The 18,855-nt window shown below is 61.8% G+C and overlaps 1 protein-coding gene across 5 annotated transcripts in view; it reads right to left on the minus strand.

Annotated features, from left to right (window-relative positions):
* Positions 1 to 1,743: 1,743 nt before the first annotated feature.
* The window catches only part of TP73 (tumor protein p73), a 79,690-nt gene continuing 62,578 nt past the window's right edge, over positions 1,744 to 18,855 (minus strand). For 2 of the 5 annotated variants that reach the window (XM_034953766.3, XM_008970755.5), the window contains 10 exons: positions 13,075 to 13,261; positions 11,668 to 11,783; positions 8,460 to 8,569; positions 7,914 to 8,056; positions 7,467 to 7,555; positions 6,245 to 6,366; positions 5,545 to 5,693; positions 4,628 to 4,766; positions 4,137 to 4,230; positions 1,744 to 2,946 (listed from right to left, as the gene is read on the minus strand). In XM_034953766.3, coding sequence (XP_034809657.1) covers positions 2,614 to 2,946; positions 4,137 to 4,230; positions 4,628 to 4,766; positions 5,545 to 5,693; positions 6,245 to 6,366; positions 7,467 to 7,555; positions 7,914 to 8,056; positions 8,460 to 8,569; positions 11,668 to 11,783; positions 13,075 to 13,261 — 1,482 coding nt within the window. In that variant the 3' untranslated portion in view covers positions 1,744 to 2,613. The remainder of the gene's footprint in view (positions 2,947 to 4,136; positions 4,231 to 4,627; positions 4,767 to 5,544; positions 5,694 to 6,244; positions 6,367 to 7,466; positions 7,556 to 7,913; positions 8,057 to 8,459; positions 8,570 to 11,667; positions 11,784 to 13,074; positions 13,262 to 18,855) is intronic. The other 3 variants (XM_055098991.2, XM_055098993.2, XM_055098986.2) reach the window with 3 other exon arrangements.

Consider the following 18,855-nt stretch of genomic DNA (forward strand, 5'->3'; position numbering starts at 1 on the left):
GAGTGCCAGCGGCCTCCCTCCCACCCCTGCACTGCTGGGAAAACCATCCGCCTTCAAGATTTATTTGTTGATTTGTTTAGTTTTATAAAAACATATCGCTTAAAGGATTCTTGTTCCTGGGAATTTGCATTTTCTCCTGACCATGGCGAAGTCTCAACTCTGTCTACTTTCACAGCTGCTTCTCCAGTGCAAGGAGGCTGCTTGGGCTCCCTGGACAGGTGCAGCTGGGGCCATCTGGCTGCTCCGTGTTCTGGCCGGCTTCCTTGGACATCTGGCTGGGGTTCCAGTGACAGCTGTCCTTGGGCCTCTCCCAGCCCCCCCAGCCCCCCCAGCCCTTCCCAGGAGCACACTACAGGGGCTCTTGGGACAGCCTCACTGGACTCAGGGTGGACAGGTAACGTACCTAAGAAACAAATCAACAAGCCCTCTGGAACTGAAGCACATCTGCGCTGGGCTGAGGAACCCCGGGTGTCGGGATGGGCCCCCGCGGCTCCTGAAGTGGAACATGGGGGAAGAGTGGGGGCTTCAGGAGGTGGCCTCGGGTAGCAGGTACCCAGCCCCCAAGAGATGGGTGTGGTGCCTGGGGCATGGGTCTTAGCCTTTCTGGTCTCAGCTTCCTCATCTACGAAATGGCAATAAGATGGAGAGCTGAGGTGACGTGCAGCTGGGGTGGCTGCGCCACCCTGGGAAAGCCCCGTGTCTGCTGCTGCTGCCGCTACTGACTGATGCCCTGGGCGTGGGCACCTTTCTAGGGAGATGGAACCCTAGAAGCTAAGCGGCCAGAGCTTCCTGCCCTTCAGCTGGAAGGAGCCGGAAGGAGCTGGAAGGAAGGGCCAGGCCCTCGCCCTGGCTGCAGCCAGATCCCCTGAGAGCCGACAGCCCCGTTCCTGCTGCCCCCACAAGCGTGCACCCAGGTGACTGTGCTGTCAGCGGCCCCCGGGGAGGTGGACGGTGGGAGAGAGACGCCTGCGTCTTCATAGACCAGGTACCTGCAGCAACACCAGTCGCTGCTTTTAAATAAGAGGAGGCTGGTGACGGTGATGCCACTTAGCAAGATGGAGTCCTGATCTGGGGATGGGGGCTGTGTCTAACCTTGCTGTGCCTTGGGGGGCTTAACTGCTTTTTCTGGGAGATGTTAGTGGGGGAAGCTCCTAGCCCTTAGGACCACACATACCGTAGGCAGGGGGTGTGGAGCTGGCCGTGCCAGAAGGGGCCAGGCAGCCTGCACTCTGGGTGGCGTCTCGGCTTGCGTGGGTGAGGGCTCCCATTGGCCCACCTGCCCGCAGTGAAGGGCCTCGTCACACCCGTGAGGCCCCCCAGGGGCTCCGGTTCCCTGCCCTGAAGCTGTGCTCCGGGACGGTCAAGGTTCGGCCACCGAGGCTCAGGCTGCTCCTCGTGGATGGAGGTGGCCCCAGAAAGGGCCTGTGCAGACTCTGTCTCCCCGGGGCCTTCTAACTCCCTGCGGTGCTCCACGAAGGCCTAGACCCCCCTACACCTACCTCAGTCTGTTCCCTGACTGCCGCCGCCTAGAAAGGAAAGCAGTGCCCTCTGGACCTTGCAGTGCTAGAGAAGGTGGCCGTGGCAAGGGAGGAGCTGCTCCCATGGCAGAGCATTCCTGCGGATTTGCCTGGATTTGCCCTTCCTGGGGTTCCCTCTAGGCTTCCTCCCCACCTGGCTTCTCACTCAGCTTCCTCAGCCTGGCTCACGGGCGCTAGGTTGAACTCCAAAGAGAATGCTGAGAAAGAAAGTTAAAAAAAAAAAAAAAAAAAAAAAGCTGACCCACCATGTAGAAAAGGGTATCATTTTATCAAATATTGACAATTTCCAGTCCTCTAAGGACAGGCTGTCCCCTTCTGCTGAGGGGTCCCCGAGGAGAGGCGACTGTGGCCAGGCTGAGGGGCACTGGCTGAGGCGGTACCAGATGCTTCCCCGCGCCTGGGAGGGGTTGCGCCCTCCCCAGTTTTCTCCAATTTCAGCAACACTGTGGTTCTTGTTAGGGGCAGGAAGGAGGCGGTCCTGCAGAATACAGCGTGCTGGGGGCAGAGGCCAGTCCCAAGTCCAGCAGAGAGAGTCCCCAGCCCCCGGCGCGGGCAAGACGCAGTTAGGGACATTCCCTGAAAATACACTGGTGTTTCAGACACAGTCACTTGGCTGCTCGCTACTATCCAGAACCAAAAGATGTCGCAAAATACTTTTTGGCAGTCCATCAGCGAAGAGGATCCTTTCCTTTGGAAGGACCTCGCCTGGTCAGGAGATGACAGTCTCTAGGATGAAGCCTGGAAGTCGGAGCCGACGCTGCGGTCCCCACCCACGCCTGCCATGGAGCACGCCGGGGCAGTGGCAGGGCTGAGAGTGGGCCAGCCCCTGCCCCACAAGCCCAGCGCTAGGGCAGCTCCAGAAGGTTCTGCAGGTGACTCAGGCTGTCCACAGGCGGCTTCGGTGGCTGGGCCTCTCCTGGGGCCGGTGAGGTGCCTGGGGATGGGCCGGACCTTGCCTTTCCCCGGGCACAGCCCGAAGGTCCTGCCTCCTGAGGCAGTTTTGGACACACAGGAAGGAGAGGCGAGGCGGCTTGGGTCTCTGGGCGGTGGCGCAGGCTGCGGCCAGGCGAGGCCCTCAATGGATCTCGGCCTCCGTGAACTCCTCCTTGATGGGCTGCTTGCGGGCCTTGCAGTCGGGCAGGTCGAAGCCAAAGTCTGCCCACTCGTCAGGGCCGCCGCCTGGGCCGCCGCGGTTGGGGATGGTGATGGTGTGGCGCACGCGGAAGTGCACGGCCTCCATGACCCGCTGGCGCTGCAGTTCCCCTGAGCCGCCGATGGAGATGGTGGCCGCGTTGCTGGAGCGGAGCAGCTGCTGCGTGGTGCTGTAGTCGTGGCCCTGCTTCAGGTCCTGCAGGCCCCGCCAGATGGTCATGCGGTACTGCTCGGGGATCTTCAGGGCCCCCAGGTCCTGCGAGAGGCCGGCGCATTAGGGGCAGGGGGCAGTGGAGCAGGGAGAGCAGGGGGGGCCGCCCTGGGCCTGGAGGTCCGGCCACACCACACCCTGGCCCCTACACCCCCAACCAGAGTAGGCAGGAGACGGGGGAGGGGGAGAGCCCACCAGGGTCACTCCTGGCCTGTGCGGGGCCTGGGCCCTGACCTGGGAGTGTTACACATGGAGCCCCCTGAGCATCTACCTGGCCCTGGGGGAGGAACTGCCTCCCAGCCTCAGGGCAGGGCCCTCCTTGGTCTCCATGTCCCTGCCCCCTGGAGCGGACCCCCAGCTCATCCCTGAGCTCCTAACACCCTCTGGGCACCACACCAAGCACACACATCACTCAGGGGAGGCAAGGGTTAACGTGACCTGGAGCTGGCTCAGCGTGGGTCACTGGGGACAGGTTGCGGGGAGGGCGGTTAGTGGACACAGACGCGGCCACTCTCTGCACGAGGGACAGTTAGGCTGAGCAGCTGGCCCTAGCTTGCACTGACTCTCATCTCTGTCTGCAGCCCCAGGCTGGGGATGGTCTGGGACGGGCCTTGGACCTGGGCCGCGGCACTGGCTGGGGGGCAGGTTCCCACCAGAGGGCTTGCTCTTCCTTGACTGACGGTGCCCTGTGGTTCACACCGTCCTAGGCTACCAGCAGGCTTTATACTCCACTAGTCTCTAACCCAAAGACAAGCCGTGGCTGTTTACTCATGGTGCCTGCAGTCAGCTGCCATGGGTGCCAAGAGCTGTGTGGCCTCGGGCCAGGTGCTTGCCTTCCCTAGGTCCTCTTTCCTGTCTGTGTAAATGGCGCTGACCTCTCTGTAAATGGCACTGAACTGGACTGACTCCCTCGGGGCCTTACATTCTTCTGTTCTTTGTGCCTTGGAAACAGTCCATCCCCTAAAATCAAAGGCACACTGGCTGCTGGGAGTCCAAAAAGGCTCAAATGACCAGTTCAGCATCCGGAGGCCTGGGCCTGTGTCCCGCGCCACCAGCCACGTGCCTGGCTGCATCTGCCTAAGCTCTCGAGAGTCAAATCATCGCATCTGCTTGCCCGTGGGAAAGGGTTTCCAAGTTTCCCAGCCACGAGAGCAAGGAAGAGAAGGCTCTTTGCCCTCCGGACAGGGGCCCCTCCAGCTACTGCCTCTGCAGAGCGGGGTCCACCCGGGCGTTACCTCAATGGTCAGGTTCTGCAGGTGGTAAATGCTCTGTAACCCTTGGGAGGTGAAATACTCGATGCAGTTTGGACACCCCAATCCTGTTAAAAAACTGCAGAGAGAATTTGAGAAAGGAAGCAGCATTAGCTTCCGAGCACAGGGCTGCGCGAGGCCCCGTCTCTGAGAGTGGCCTGGCTGGGGTGGAGACTGCCACTGTCTCCGAAGGGTGGCTCCAGCCCACAGGTGGCCACGGCATCCCTCGGGGAGGGGACGTGCTCAGCTGGGGACAGGTCAGTGGAGGACCCCGGCTTTTTGTGCTTTTCCTCTAAGTGGGCCATTTCCCCAGCATCTGCAGATGCTCCTGGCCTGACTGCCCCCGCCCGCCTGTCTGATCCAGGGTTGCGAGTGGTGAGCACACAGGGTGGGGCAGGGCAGCTGACATGGCCAGAAGGACAGAGGCGAACAGACAGGGTGACAGCACATGCTCAGGCCCTCGGCAGCCCACGCACCTGACGAGGCTGGGGTCGGCGTGGTACGGGGGTGGCGGAGTGCAGTGGGACCCCGAGACCATGGACTGGGCGCTGTGGCTGCTGCTCATCTCGCCGTTGGCTGGCACTGCGTGGCCATGGTTGTTGAGCATCCCAGGGCCTGGGTGAGAGGCAGGTGGGGCCATCAGGGCAGCCAGGCTGGGCATCCAGGTGCAGCCTCCACCCAGGCTCCAGACACCTCTGGACACCAGGGAGCCATCCCAAGGCCTGGCGATGTGACGCTGGGCATCACCCCTAACAGCTAGAGGCTTGAGCAAGGGCTGAACACCTGGGGCCCTGTCTCCTCGCCCCGCCTAGTAGGGACGGGGGTGACCGTGCGTACGGGGCGCTGGGTTGTAAGGGCAATCACAGCTGGCACTGGAGTGCTGGCCACATCCCAGGGCCTCAGGAAACACCTGGGGGTGCTTGCTCACGGCACTGGGAACATGCTTGGTCCTGCCCACATGAGGACCTTCCAGGGGAAGGGGGCCCAAACTCTATCCAATGGAGCCCCCGGCTTGTGCTGGGGCCCCTGATGAGGTCTTGCACCATTTAATCCTCACAAGGAGTGAGCCTGGTACTTCTGTGGCCATTTGCTGATGGGGAAACAGGCTGTGTAATGTTAAGAGCCTTCTCCAAGCTCCCTCGCCTGCCAAGAGGCAGTGCATGCATGTGGGTTCCACGCTCTTAACCACGCCCCCCTCCACCTCCCACAGCCAGGAGTGGGCAGAGAGGGCTGTCCGTGGCTGCGCCTCCTGCCCAGACGGTGGAACCGCTGGAAGGAGCCAGCCACAGAGACACCTGCCCTGGGTCCCGAGCTGGGTGGTGTGTCCTGAGCCAGGCGCCCCCAGTGGGCCTCCCCGCCCTGCCCGTGGGCCCGCACTGCCCAAGGGACTCACCCACGGGCCCCAGGTTGGGTGTAGCTGCCGAACTGTGCGGGGGAGGCTGGCCCACCAGCTGGTTGACGGAGGGCAGCTTGTTCATGCCCCCGTGCACCTTGTTCATGGGCGAGAGGACCGGCCCGTAGGACGGGGGCTGTAGGTGACTCCTGCTCAGAAGCAACGGCTCGCATGGGTGGGAAGCAAGGCAGCCTCATGCCCACCGACCACCCATGCCCGTGATGCCCCCATGCTGCGAATGGGTGGAGCCTCTGATGTCAGAGAGTGGCTTCATCCTCCCCCAGCCTCCCTGTCCCCAACCATGGCCATGCACGGCCACTGGGCCTGCGCCTGAGAAGGACACTGGCCATGGCGGGGCCGGGAGGCAGGGGGATGACCTGTGCCACTGGAATCAGACTCTGGTCTTGGTGGGTCATGGTCACTCTGGCCACCCCTCCTGGCCTTTCCACTCAGCAGACATTGACAAGGCCCCTCAGTGGCAGAGGCATAGCAAGGGCCGTGACCCAGGGTCCTGGGGCAGCCCCAAGTGCTAGAAGGCTTCCTGGAGGAGGAGATGTGGGGTGGGCTCTGCTCTGGACCCTGCTGCCTGTCCCTGGCAGATGATGCCTTCTAGAGGGGTTTCTGGTCCTCCTGGCCTTCTCCTGGGGGGTTAAGCCATGTCCTCCTTCCCCACACTGATGGTGGGCTAGGGTTGACTCACGGCCTCTGTAGGAGCTGCTGCTGCTGCCGATAGGAGTCCACCAGTGGCTGCGGCACCAACTCCATCAGCTCCAGGCTCTCTTTCAGCTTCATCAGGATCTCAAAGTTCTCCCGGCCTCGCACCTGAGCACAGAGGAGCAGATGCTCTGCCCACGTGCCCCAGACCCCCATGGGAGGGGGGTGGCCGCAGCCTCAGGAGGACCTGGGCTTGGCAAAGCATCTGTCCTTTCTGGGGGTTCCCCAGCACCCCAGAGGCTCAGGATCCCCTGATCTTCTTTCCTCTTCCCAAGAAGCAGGTCTAACCAGAGCCCCTGACTCAGTGGGCAGGTCTCCTGTCCCCAAGAACCATGCCTGCTGCTTGTGGCCCCCAAGCCTCCCTCTTCCTCCCCTACCAACAGATACTGGGTTTTTAGAAACCAAGTCTGTCTCTCTCTGTCTCTCTCTCTCTTTCTTTCGACAGTGTCTTGCTCTGTCGCCTAGGCTAGAGTGCAGTGGCATCATCATAGCTCGCTGCAGCCTTGGACTCCTGGGCTCAGGCGATCCTTCTGCCCTCAGGTGATCCTCCTGCCTCAGTCTTCTGAGTAGCTGGGACTGCAGCTGCACGCCACCACCACGCCCAGCTAATTTTTGTAGAGATGGGTTCTCACCATGTTGCCCACTTTGGTCTCAAACTCCTGGGCTCAAGTGATCCACCCGCCTCAGCCTCCCAAAATGCCGGGATTACAGGCATGAGCCACCGCCCCCAACTGGGGCTCATTCTGGAGCTCAAAAAACAGAAAGTTCGCATCATGGAAGATGACTCCCAGCCAAGCCTGTGCCGATTTAATTCACCTGTTGGAGGCCACATGTGAGAGGCACACTCATGGGGGCCGGCTGTGGCCACGGGTCCTGGCCAACGTTAGGGTCCTGGATTCTTGCTGAACTTCTACCCTGGTGGCACTCCGCACCACCCCACCTGTGCTATGTACACGTGGCTTCATTGTAAATGGCATGATGCTGGGTTTTTGGGACTGAGGGGACTCTCAGGAATGCCCTGCAGTTGGGTCCTGCTGGTCTGGCTCTTGCAAGCAGGTTCTGCCCTCTGGACCCTCTCACACAGGGCTGGGCTCCTCCCGCCCCCTCCACCATGGTCTCCAGAGTCCCTCCCCATGGCCCAGCCTGGGCTCAGCAGACGACAGAGGCGAGGCAGGTCTCCCGGCCGCCGTGCAGGAGCACACACTCACCTGCAGGTAGTACGTGTCCTCGTCTCCATGCCGCCGCTTCTTCACGCCAGCGCCAAGGGCGGGGACGGCAGGGGGGCTCTGCTTGAAGGCTGGAAGGCCAGGCAGGGCGGGCGGGGTGAGCAGGCAGGACCAGAGGGTGAGGCCTCCTTCCGGGAGGAGGGAGACCTGCTCCACCCTTGGGGCCAATCGATTCTCCAGGTGGGTCCGGTGGCGAGCAACCCACAGGGACGGGCAAACCTGCGGTGCCACCCAGGCCTCTGAGGTGCCCTTGGCCCAGGACAAGCGACTTATATGGGGGCTGCTCTCAGGCTCCGTCAGGGAGGAGTCTGGGCGTGGGGGGCCGTTCAGGGGCTGGCCCTGTCCCTGGGACGCGGGCTCACATTGTGTCCTGCCAATGTGTCCCCTTCCCCTCCCACACGCGTCCAGGTCCCCTGGCCGGCCGCTCACCACGCTTGCTGGCGGCCCCGTTCTTGGCGGAGCTTTCGTTCAGGGCCTGCTGCTCCCGGTAGTGGTCCTCATCGGCTTTTCGGTCGCGGCCAGGACAGGCGCAGATGCGGCCCTCAAAGGACCGGCGGCCCAGCACCTGCCCACTGTCGGGTGGGCACAGCCAGAATTGTGAGCTCAACCCTGCCCACCCTCAACCTGCCCACCTTCCCCACCCACCTTGGACCCTGCAGGACCGGCCTTGAGAGCCCTCGGTCACCACAGAGCACCGAGTGCCGGCAGTGAGTGTTCCCGCTAGAGGGAGCCAGAGGGTCAAAGCTGCGAGGCTGCCCTGAGACCTTGCCAGGGACTCCCACCTCCCTCCGGAGGCCCAGCTTCTGCCCAGGCAGGCCCTGCAGGCCAGGGGGTGGTTCCTTCCTCCAGCAGCACACCCCAAAGTCTCTTCCCCAAGCTAGCCTTGGCCTGCAGGTCTCCATGACAGCTCCCCTTCTCCCCCGGCCGTGCCTGCCCAGCCCTGTCCCACCTCTACCCCGTGTGCCCGGGACTCACTCCCGCATCTCCAGGGTGATGATGATGAGGATGGGCCGCCGGTTCATGCCCCCTACACAGCTGCTGTTACACATGAAGTTGTACAGGATGGTGGTGAATTCCGTCCCCACCTGCACATGGGGGAGCAGGGAGAGGGGCTAGCATCAGCACGCAGCCCCAATCCATTAAGGTGGCAGCCCCCAGCTCCATGTCTGGTCCTGGCTCCACGTAGGCAGGGGGATGCCCTGCTCTATAGTTGTTGCCATTTGTATATCTGTCCACTCATTCATCCACCCACCAACCCACCCCATCCATCCATCCATCCGTCCATCCATCCATCCATCCACCCACCCATCCATCGAACCCATTTATCTATTCATCCATCCATCCATCCATCCACCAACCCCATCCATCCACCCACCCGTCTATCCATCCATCCATCCATCCACCCACCCACCCACACATCCACCCCCCACACCCACCTCATCCATCCATCCATCCTATCCATCCATCCATCCATCCATCCACCCACCCACCCCATCCATCCATCCACTCCCCCCATTTATTATCTATCCATCCATCCACCCACCCATCCATTCAATATCAATAAATCCATCCATCCACCCACCCACCCATTCAATATCAATAAATCCATCCATCCATCCACCCACACATCCACCCCCACACCCACCCCATCCATCCACCCATCCCATCCATCCACCCATCCATCCACCCATCCACCCCATCCATCCATCCATTCATCCACTCCCCCCATTATCTGTCCATCCATCCAACCATCCATTCACCCACCCATCCATTCAATATCAGTCAATCCATCCATCCATCCATCCACCCACTCCATCCATCCACTCACCCACCCACACATCCACCCCCCACACCCACCCCATCCATCCATCCATCATCCTATCCATCCATCCATCCACTCCCCCATTTATTATCTATCCATCCATCTAAACATCCATCCACCCACTCATCCATTCAACAATATCAGTCTATCCATCCATCCACCCACCCCATCCACCCATCCCTCTACCCACCCATCCATTCAACATCCCTCCACCCAACCATCCATTCACCCACCCATCCACCCACCCATCCATCCATTCACCCACCCACCCCATCCATCCGCCCACCCTATTCATCCATCTGTCCACCCACCCATCCATTCACCCATTCACCACTCCATCCATTCATCCACTCACCCACCCACCCCATTTATCCATCCATCCATCCACCCACCTACCTACCCATCCATCCATCCATCCACCCCACCCACCCCCATCCATCCACCCATCCACCCACTCACCCCATCCAGCCACCCATTCATGAAGATCACTGAACCCCAAGCACTGGGCTGGTTCTGGGTTCTGGGAGGGCTCAGACCTGGTCTCTGCTCTCAGAGAAGCACAGAGTCCTGTGGTCTGTTTGCCCCAACCTTCTCCCCTGACACAGGCTGGAGGTCAAGCCCAGATGCTGGGTGTGAGTGTGCCTGCACGGATTTTGTGGCCCTATGTGTGTGTTGCATGCTGCGGGCTCGCCTGGGCAGAAAGAGGAACCAGAGCTGTCCCCAGCGAACCCACCCCCAGCACACTCCTGTTTCCCAGGGATTTTGCAGTACAGCTGAGACATGAACCAAAACTCTTTTTTTTTTTTTTTTTTTTTTGAGACGGAGTCTCTCTCTGTCCCCCAGGCTGGAGTGCAATGGCGCGATCTTGGCTCACTGCAACCTCTGCCTCCCGGGTTCAAGCGATTCTCTTGCCTCAGCCTCCCAAGTAGCTGGAATTACAGGCATGCTTCACGAGGCTCGGCTAACTTTTGTGTTTTTAGTACAGACAGGGTTTCGCCCTGTGGGCCAGGCTGGTCTTGAACTCCTAACCTCAAGTGATCCACCCGCCTTGGCCTCCCAAAGTGCTTGGATTACAGGCGTGAGCCACTGCACCCAGCCATGAACCAAAACCGTTGATCAATGAGTGTCCCCAGACCACAATGTGGGCAGTTTTCATGTCACCCTGGGGACAAATACAAAAGCTATTAGGGGTTTGGGAAAATCTTGGCCTTTCTCAGAACTGCTGTCACACGGCAGCCACCAGGGGGCGAGAGAGCTCTGCCTTCCTGGCAGGCCGAGGCAGGTGAGGGTGGGACATGGGTTTCAGGGAGCCCTCCCGGGCCCTGGTTCTGCTGACATAAGGGGCTGCTCTTAGAGGATGGTGGGATGGGGATGTCGAAGGGGGCCTGGGTACAGGGTAGAGGCTTGTGGAGGACCTGGAGACTGGGTACAGGAGTCTGGGGTGTCCTGGGGGCCTGGTACAGGGATGGGGACCTGGTGGGGGAGGCTGGGGCTGGGTACAGCATGGAGCCTGGTCTCAGAACCAGGTACAGGGAAGGCAGAGGCCTGCCATTGCCTGCCTTCCCCTGGGGGCCTGGTACCCACTCCTCACCTCCTGTTCTGCCCCTGCCCCACCATCCTGCAGTAACTTCAAGCCCTCTGTTTCCCCCTACCCCAGCCTTTCACACCAGTTGGGCCCCACATCAGCTCCAGAATGGTGTCCCAGAAACTTATGCTGCCTTTGGGCCAAAAGTCAAAGCCCCCAGCCTCTCCGTGTCCCCTCCCCTCCAGCCTATATGCCCCCCAGTCCCCTGCACCCCGCACCCACGTGGTGCCCAGCGGGGCCTCCCGGCTCTCCACCCTGCTGACCAGCCTCAGCCTCCTGCAGGCCACCTCTCCTGGGCCCCTGGCCTGGCCTAGGAGTCTTTCCACCATCCCTCAACCCCCTTTGTAGAATTTGCCACCCCTTCAGGCGCTGTTGCTGGTTTGGTTCTGCCCCAGCCAATCCAGGGTCTAAATGGGCGGGGACCTCCCCATCTCCCAAATCCCTGTGTCTGGGAGCCCCAGGCCGGAACCAGTGTTGGGCACCAACAGAGGGCAAGGCTGAAGACCCACTCCCCACTATGGAGCTGGGCACACTGAGGCCCCGAGAGTGCCCGAGGCGGATGTGGGGACAGAGCAGCAGTGTGCACAGTGGGGCGGGTGTGGTTGAGGAAGGAGCCGCCGACACAGACTTATCACAGAGCAGGGAGTCCTGGACAGACGCCGACGGGACAGGCAGATCAGCCAACTGAGGAGGGACAGGGGCTGCCTCAGGGGACCCCTCCCCCCGCCCGTACAGCTGACTGCAGGGCCCTGGGCACAGCCTGGCTCCTGGCCTACCTGTGGTGGCTCATAGGGCACCACGACGCTCTGCCTGCCCGTGACAGGGTCATCCACATACTGCGAGAGATTATTGCCTTCCACGCGGATGAGGTGGCTGGCTGGAGCAGACTGTCCTGCCGGGAGGGGTCGACACTTCAGAGAGGTGCATAGAGGTGCCCACCCCTGTGCTAGGTGCAGAGAGGTGCCCAGCCCTGTGCCGGGTTCAAAGAGGTGCCCAGCCCCATGTCAGGCGCAGAGAGGTACCCAGCCCCGTGCCAGGTTCAAAGAAGTGCCCAGCCCCATATCAGGTGCAGAGAGGTGCTGGCCCCGTGCCAGGCACAGAGAGGTGCCCAGCCCTGTGCCGGGTTCAAAGAGGTGCCCAGCCCCATGTCAGGTGCAGAGAGGTACCCAGCCCCGTGCCAGGTTCAAAGAAGTGCCCAGCCCCATGTCAGGTGCAGAGAGGTGCTGGCCCCGTGCCAGGCACAGAGAGGTGCCCAGCCCTGTGCCACCTGCAGAGGTGCCCACCCCTGTTAGGTGCAGAGGTTCCCAGCCCTGTGCCAGGTGCAGAGAGGTGCCCAGCTGCATGCCAGGTGCAAAGAGGTGCCCACCCCGGTGTCAGGTGCAGAGATGCCCAGCCCCATGCCAGATGCAGAGGTGCCCAGCCCTGTGCCAGGCACAGAGAGGTGTCCAGCCCCATGCCAGGTGCAGAGAGGTGCCCACTCCTGTGCTAGGTGCAGAGGTGCCCACCCTGTGCCAGGTGCAAAGAGGTGCCCAGCCCCATGCCAGGTGCAGAGAGGTGCCCAGCCCCATGCCAGGTGCCCACCTCTGTGTCACATGCAGAGAGGTGCCCAGTCCCATGCCAGGTGAAGAAAGGTGCCCAGCCCCATGCCAGGTGAAGAGAGGTGCCCAGCCCTGTGCCAGGTGCAGAGAGGTACCCACCCCTGTGCCAGGTGCAGAGAGGCACCCAGCTGTGCCAGGTGCATCGCAGCAGAACTGAGACCACCAGGCCCAGTCCTGTGGGCTTCCAGGTGAGGCTCAGGCCAGCTGGCAGCCCTTGTGCTCTGGGGGTGCCTGCCCAGTGGCTCTGCCCCCTGATTCTCCTGCTAATCCTTGGGGTAGCCCGTAGGCCCTGCCAGGCACACTGGAGAGAGGGGCTATGACTCATAGGATCTCTGGGGCCCCAGAAGGCCGCTGCCCCTCAGACTTTGCCCAGACCACTTGCCCCTGCCTAGGAGCATGGGCCCCCCCAGGTCCCACTCAGAACTGGGAAAATGGGGGCTGGTGGAGGCACTGAAAGCCCTCCCCAGGGGAATGGCTAAGCCCATGCTGTCAGCCCCACTCTCTCCCAGTTAGGCAGCCCCCGGCTGTGCTGTCTGGGATGCTGGGCAAAGTGCCACCGTGGGCAGAGGAGCTGGGGGCCCTCACCTTCGTTGAAGTCCCTCCCGAGCTCATGGTTGGGGCAGCGTTTCACGACGTCGGTCACGTGCTCCGCTTTCTTGTAAACAGGCATGGCCCGGATGGCGGTGCCTGGGGGTGGCGGGGTGGACACCTTGATCTGGATGGGGCATGTCTTGGCGATCTGGCAGTAGAGTTTCTTCAAGAGCGGGGAGTACTGGAGTGGGGGAGAGGGAGCGGGTGAGACCAGTGGTCCCAACTGCACCCCTGTCCAGGCCACCCCCCATTGGGAGCCACGTCCTCCCCATGGGTGCCCCTTCCACAACCCCCAGATGAAGACTGCCCCGAGCAGCCCCTCTGCTGAATCCCTCCAGGTGTCTGTCCTTTGAGGCGTGAATCCAGGCACAGCTGCCCTGGCACCCACTCCACAGCCATCGGGTCATTTGGGCTCCATGACAGCAGGGGTGTGAGTGCCGGTGGCAGTCAGGCAGAGAGGCTTTAGGTTTATGGATGGGGACAAGAAAGGCCAGGAGAGCAAGAAGGGGCTGCTGGAGAGTGAGGGCGGGAACGGGGGCTGGGAGCCAGGCCTGCGGAAGCCATGTCCCTGACTGCGGCATTTTGAAGAGGTGGGTTTGCAGCATTGAATCTGTTTTTAAGACCAGAGCTAGGCTTCTCTGGCATTTGCACAGAGCAAGTGGTTAATGTGTGATGGGCTGGTTGCCCACTATGCATTCAAGCTTCCATAGAGAGCTCTCTGGGTTGGTGTGAAGGCCTCTCACGGCCTCAGCAGCCCTGGTGACTCTGACACCCTCTCCTGCTGGGGCCACCAAGTCTGAGCAGCCGAGCTGTGTGGCTTGGTCTTGGCCACTCTGGGGGCCCCTCTGGGCTCACAGCCCCAGTATCCCCAGCTTGGGACTCGAGGAGCTAATAGGTCTGTCTGGAGCTGGTGTGGGCCCTGCTGCAGGAGGACTGGATGACACCCTTCCTGATCCAGCCCCTGCAGAGGCCTCCAGCGTCTTTGCCTCACAGGGTCCGGCTGCCCATCTGAGGACCCAGGCCGGCTCTCATGAGTTCTAAAAGTGACCCCGCTGAGGCCGCTGCAGGGGCGTCCACTCACTTCCAAGCTGGCTGATTTCCCAAGCGTCTGGCTCCTGGTCACCTGCTGGGAGTCCTCATGCCCTCTCCCCACAGGGCCATCAGGAATGATCCCCAGTCTCAGGCTCAGAGAATGACTTCTGCTGCCACCCCATGCCCTCTGTGCCTCTCACCAGCCCCCGATGACTCAGAATCATCACTGCAGCCGCAAGTGCCCTGGAGAATGTCCCATCACACTCCACCATGGAACAGTTGGGGAAACTGAGGTCAGAGACAGGGAGCTACTGGCAGAACCAGGGAAGCTGCAGGTGGAGCCCTCCCTTTGCCAAGGAAGTTAGGGGCCCTGACCCCCTGACCCCCACTGGCCACCAGCACTGCCTCTCTGGCCATCGAGGGACATGAGGGGCTCTCAGGAGCCACATAGGTCCTTGGCAGGTGCAGGCACGCGAAAAGCGAGGAAGGAAAAAGGAAAGAGACGGGGGAGATGGAGCTGACGGAGCCTGCGAGCCATGGTGGGTGGGGCCTGGGTCCCCGGCACCCCGAGTGCCCTTGTTCCTGCGCAGTGGGAGCGGTCTCCTCTCTGGTGAGCTACTTGGGCTCCCCGAATGAGACCCAGCCAGGAACGCTGGTCTGTCCCTGCCATGGGTGTGAGGGGGCTGGAGGGACAAGTGGAAGGGGGTCCTTCAGTGGCCTCCTCAGGATGGGAATTGGATACCAAAGAGCTGGCCCCTCCTAGGTCCTCCGTCCACCTGGAGCCCCTGGAGCCAGAGTGTCTCCACTGCCCCTGCCTGCGACCCCTGCCTTGGGCACAGGGCCTTAGGCAGGAAGCCGCCCATCCCCAGTCCTGTTTAAAACACAGGAAGGAACCATCATGCACAGCCCTGCAGGGGAGGCTGGGCGCTGTTTAGAAAAGCAGGAAACGGGCTGAGGGCGGTGGCTCACGCCTGTAATCCCAGCACTTTGGGAGGCCAAGGCAGGCAGCTGAGGTCAGGAGTTCGACCAGCCTGGCCAATACGGTGAAACCCTGTCTCTACCAAAAATACAAATATTAGCCAGGCAAGGTAGCGGGCGCCTGGAGTCCCAGCTACTCAGGAAGCTGAGGCAGGAGAATCGCTTGAACTCGGGAGGTGGAGGTTGCAGTGAGCCGAGATCGCGCCATTGCACTCCAGCCTGGGTGACAAAGTGAGAATCCGTCACACACACACACACACACACACACACACAAAGGAGAAAAAAAGAAAAGCAGAAACAGCCTTGCAGAGCTAGCAGCCCACCCCTGTGCGGGCGCCTGCCCTGGACTGTCGGAGCTGCAGGCTTCGGCACAGCGGGAAGGACGGCAGTCTCCTTGTTGTGGGGTCAGTCTGGCTTCCCTGGAGGTGACCACTGATGTACAGTGTCCCCACCATTACAAATGCCCCCTTTGCTCCCCACAGCATCACTTGGAAGGATAAGCGGGTAGCCCTGCCCCCAGGGCACATGGGAACAGCTCGCAGCATAGACCCTCCAGGACTCGGACCCTCAGGAGACTCAGACAGGGCTCTTGGCCCAAACTTGCAGTGGCCTGTGTCCAGGCACTGGTCTCTTGGACAAAGGCCCTGCCTGAAGCTACACACCACGCCTGGTCTCCATCTGTGCTGGTTGGGGACAGAAGGAGGAGGGGCCAGGTGGTGGCAGGCTCTTGTCTGCCCGTGCCCCGAGCAGGGGAGAGGAACACAGGGCTGGCAGCCGTGTCGCCAGGCTTCTCCGAGGCCAGGGCAGCCTGCAGGGCGAGCTGCCCATTGCTGAGCATTTATGGAGCACCTCTTGTGTGCAGAGCACACAGGCCCCCTGGAATTCAGGCACCTGGCTCTGTCCCCCTCGTCTCTCCTCAGTAACGTGTAGCAGATGGAGGTACACAGGTGGTACTCAATAAATGCCATCCATCCTAGCCGCTCCCTAGGGAAACCACAGAGCAGGGAGGGCGCGGCAGACCCCCCTTGAAACAGACCCCGGCCGGGGTGGCTCAGGTCAGAGTCTCAGGGGCAGCAAAAGGAGAAGGGCCTCTGAGGTCCGGCCATGTGGGTGGCAGTTTTGGCTTTGTGCTCGTCAGCTGGGATGCCTCTAGCCACTGCACAAGCCTCTCCACCTGCATCTCTGACTCACTGCGTGTCCCCTGGGAACACAGTGGCCTGCAGGTGTTAGTGGCTACTGCGCCCTCGTTATTCTCAGCACCAGGTGAGGAGGTGTTGGTTGCGGGGGGCTGGAGCCACACAGGCCCCGCTTCCCTACAGTTCCCTTTCCGGGGCTGAGTCCCCCGAGGCTTCTTCCACCCTAGTGCCCCAGCCCATGGCCTGAGATGGGGGTCATTAGATCCACCAAGGAGCCCCAGACACTCGGGGGAGGGGAGGCCGCCTGGGCTCCTCAGCCAGTTGGACACAGATGGAGTAAGGCTCTGGGTGCGACCAAGCCTGCGGGCAGAGGCCCCGGCAGCCGTCGCTCCCTGACAGCCCCATGGAGTCTCAACAGCGTGAGGGGTTTCACAGCTCCTGCCTGGCCCCCGCAGCCCTTCCCCTAGGCCCCTGCCCCAGCACCCCCGGCCATAGTCCTCTGCGGAGCCTCAGCTCCCGCCCGCCTGGGCCTCAGGGTCAGCAGTGCTCCCATTTCACAGACCTAGGCAGCGGCCTCTCAGCAGCGCCCTGCTGAGCCCGCCCCACTCCCTCTGGGTCTCCGGGCAGGGTGAAGTGGCGATCCTTGCTCTGGAAGCTGCGTGGTGGGGCGTCCCAGGCCAGGGCGCACGAAGTGGGTGCAGGGCCCAGTGCGTGCTCCCGTCTCTGCACTGTCTGAGGGATTCCCGTCTGCAAGAGGTCCTGGGGGCCCAGGCGCGGGGAGCACTGTGGATGCCCCGCCCCGCCCCGCCCCGGGGAGGAGCTTGGGCGCGCCGGGAGCTGTCCCTGGTACCCGGTGCAGGCGGCGGCCGGACCACCCACCCCGGGAAGTGGGGGCTGGGACTGGAGTGTGGAGCGGCCTAGAATCGGCAGGTCTTCGACCTGGGCCAGTGGCGGAGGGAGGCCCAGGCCTCAGGGTGGAGAGCAAGGAGGCCCCTGTCCTCAGGCAATGTGAGCACTTCTCCTCCCCTCTGGCCAGTAAGGCCACCAAGGTCCTGGGCCTGGTTCTCCTCCCCACAGGTGTCCCCAGTGCAGTGCTCACATGGCCTTTGGGGCATACATGCCTGGCAGACCTCACCCTGGCACTAACTGGACCCCAGGTGCCCAGCCGGGCCGGAGCTGGGTGGCCTCAGGGAGGATGTCTGTGACGTCCCCTGCCCTGGCAGCATCTGGGGGTGGGTGACACAGGTGGCCACAGGAGGGAAGGGAGCCCTGAGAGATCCAGGTCCTTCTAGAGGGTGGCTGAGCCCAGGACGGCTCCAGCGCTCCCCCAGCTCCTTCCTCCTGTCTCCCCAGCAGGCCTCTAGGCTTCAGGCCTGGGCTTGGCCCTGTGGAAAACGGGCAGGAGGAGGAGGAGTCCGGTGGAGCGTATTCTATAGGAAAGGTCACGTGGAGACACTTCCCCTCCGCCGCCCCCTCCTGCCTTCTCCTTCCCTAGAACCGCTAGATGGATGTGTTTCAACAGATTCCGAGCTGATAAAATCGTATTTATCTTCGGCTGTTGACACGGAGCCGCCTGGACTTGCCTGCCCAGGGTGCGTGCACCGTCCTGCTTGCAGGAAAGGGTTTGCCCAAACGCCACTGTGCCCATCCCTCCCCACGCTGCCGGCTCCTCTCCGACCCTCCTCTCCTTCCCCTCCTCCCCCGCCCCAGTACAACATGGGCCCGGCCTGGCTGGGAGCCCTGGGCCTGGCAGGGCTGGTGCGGGGGTGGGCGAGGGGCGGGTGCGGCGGGGGCTGCTAATTTCCTTGTGCCCGCTCCTCGCTCCCCGGCAGCTGGGTGCCCGGCACGGGCAGGTTTGGGCAGGAGGACAGCGGAGAGGTGATAATAACTTGTCTGTCATTTTCCTGGGACGTGTAGCATCTTGCAAACCGCAAATACCGTTAACCAGCGTGGGTGAATCTGTTGCAACAGATTCTGGAAGATGGGGCCTGCAGTGGGGGCTTTTATTTTTTAAACGATTTTTTTTATTGCTCACTTTTATCCACTTTCCTTGCTTGTGTGTGCGTCTGTGTGTTTAGGGGTGCATCTCTCTCCTCTCTGGGGTTACGGGTCTCTTTGAGCCCACCCTCTGCCAAGGCCCTGGACCCTTCCTCTCCCTAGAAAAGCTCCTGGGGCTGAGCCACAGAACCCTTGCCATTAAATTCGTGGGTTCACAGATGGACCCCCTAAAACACATGCATGAGCCAGGGTCAACAGCCTGTGGATTAGGGTCCTCCTGGGTCCCTTTCTCCTGAGAGAGGAAGGGTATCCTCAGTTGGCAGCCACAGGGCCCCCTTGGTGACAGCCCCCTTCGTGGGAGGCTGTGGCCTTCACTGGTGCACAGTCACTGTCGCCCTCAGAGAGCTGCTGGGAGCACAGGCTAGGCTCTGACAGATGTCGGGGAGGCCTGGCAGGATGTCACAGGGCTGGTCCCTCCCTGCCCCAGAGAAGCCACTAGCCTGGGGAGGGGGAAAGGACACATGTGGCAATCGCCCCTGTTTCAGAACACCTTGGTGTTAAGCTGGGGCTCCCATGGTCAAAGCAGTGATGGCTCACTCACCAGGACATCCACAGCCCACGGGCCAGGCAG

Source organism: Pan paniscus, chromosome 1 (assembly GCF_029289425.2).
Source record: "Pan paniscus chromosome 1, NHGRI_mPanPan1-v2.0_pri, whole genome shotgun sequence".
Lineage (NCBI taxonomy): Eukaryota > Metazoa > Chordata > Mammalia > Primates > Hominidae > Pan > Pan paniscus.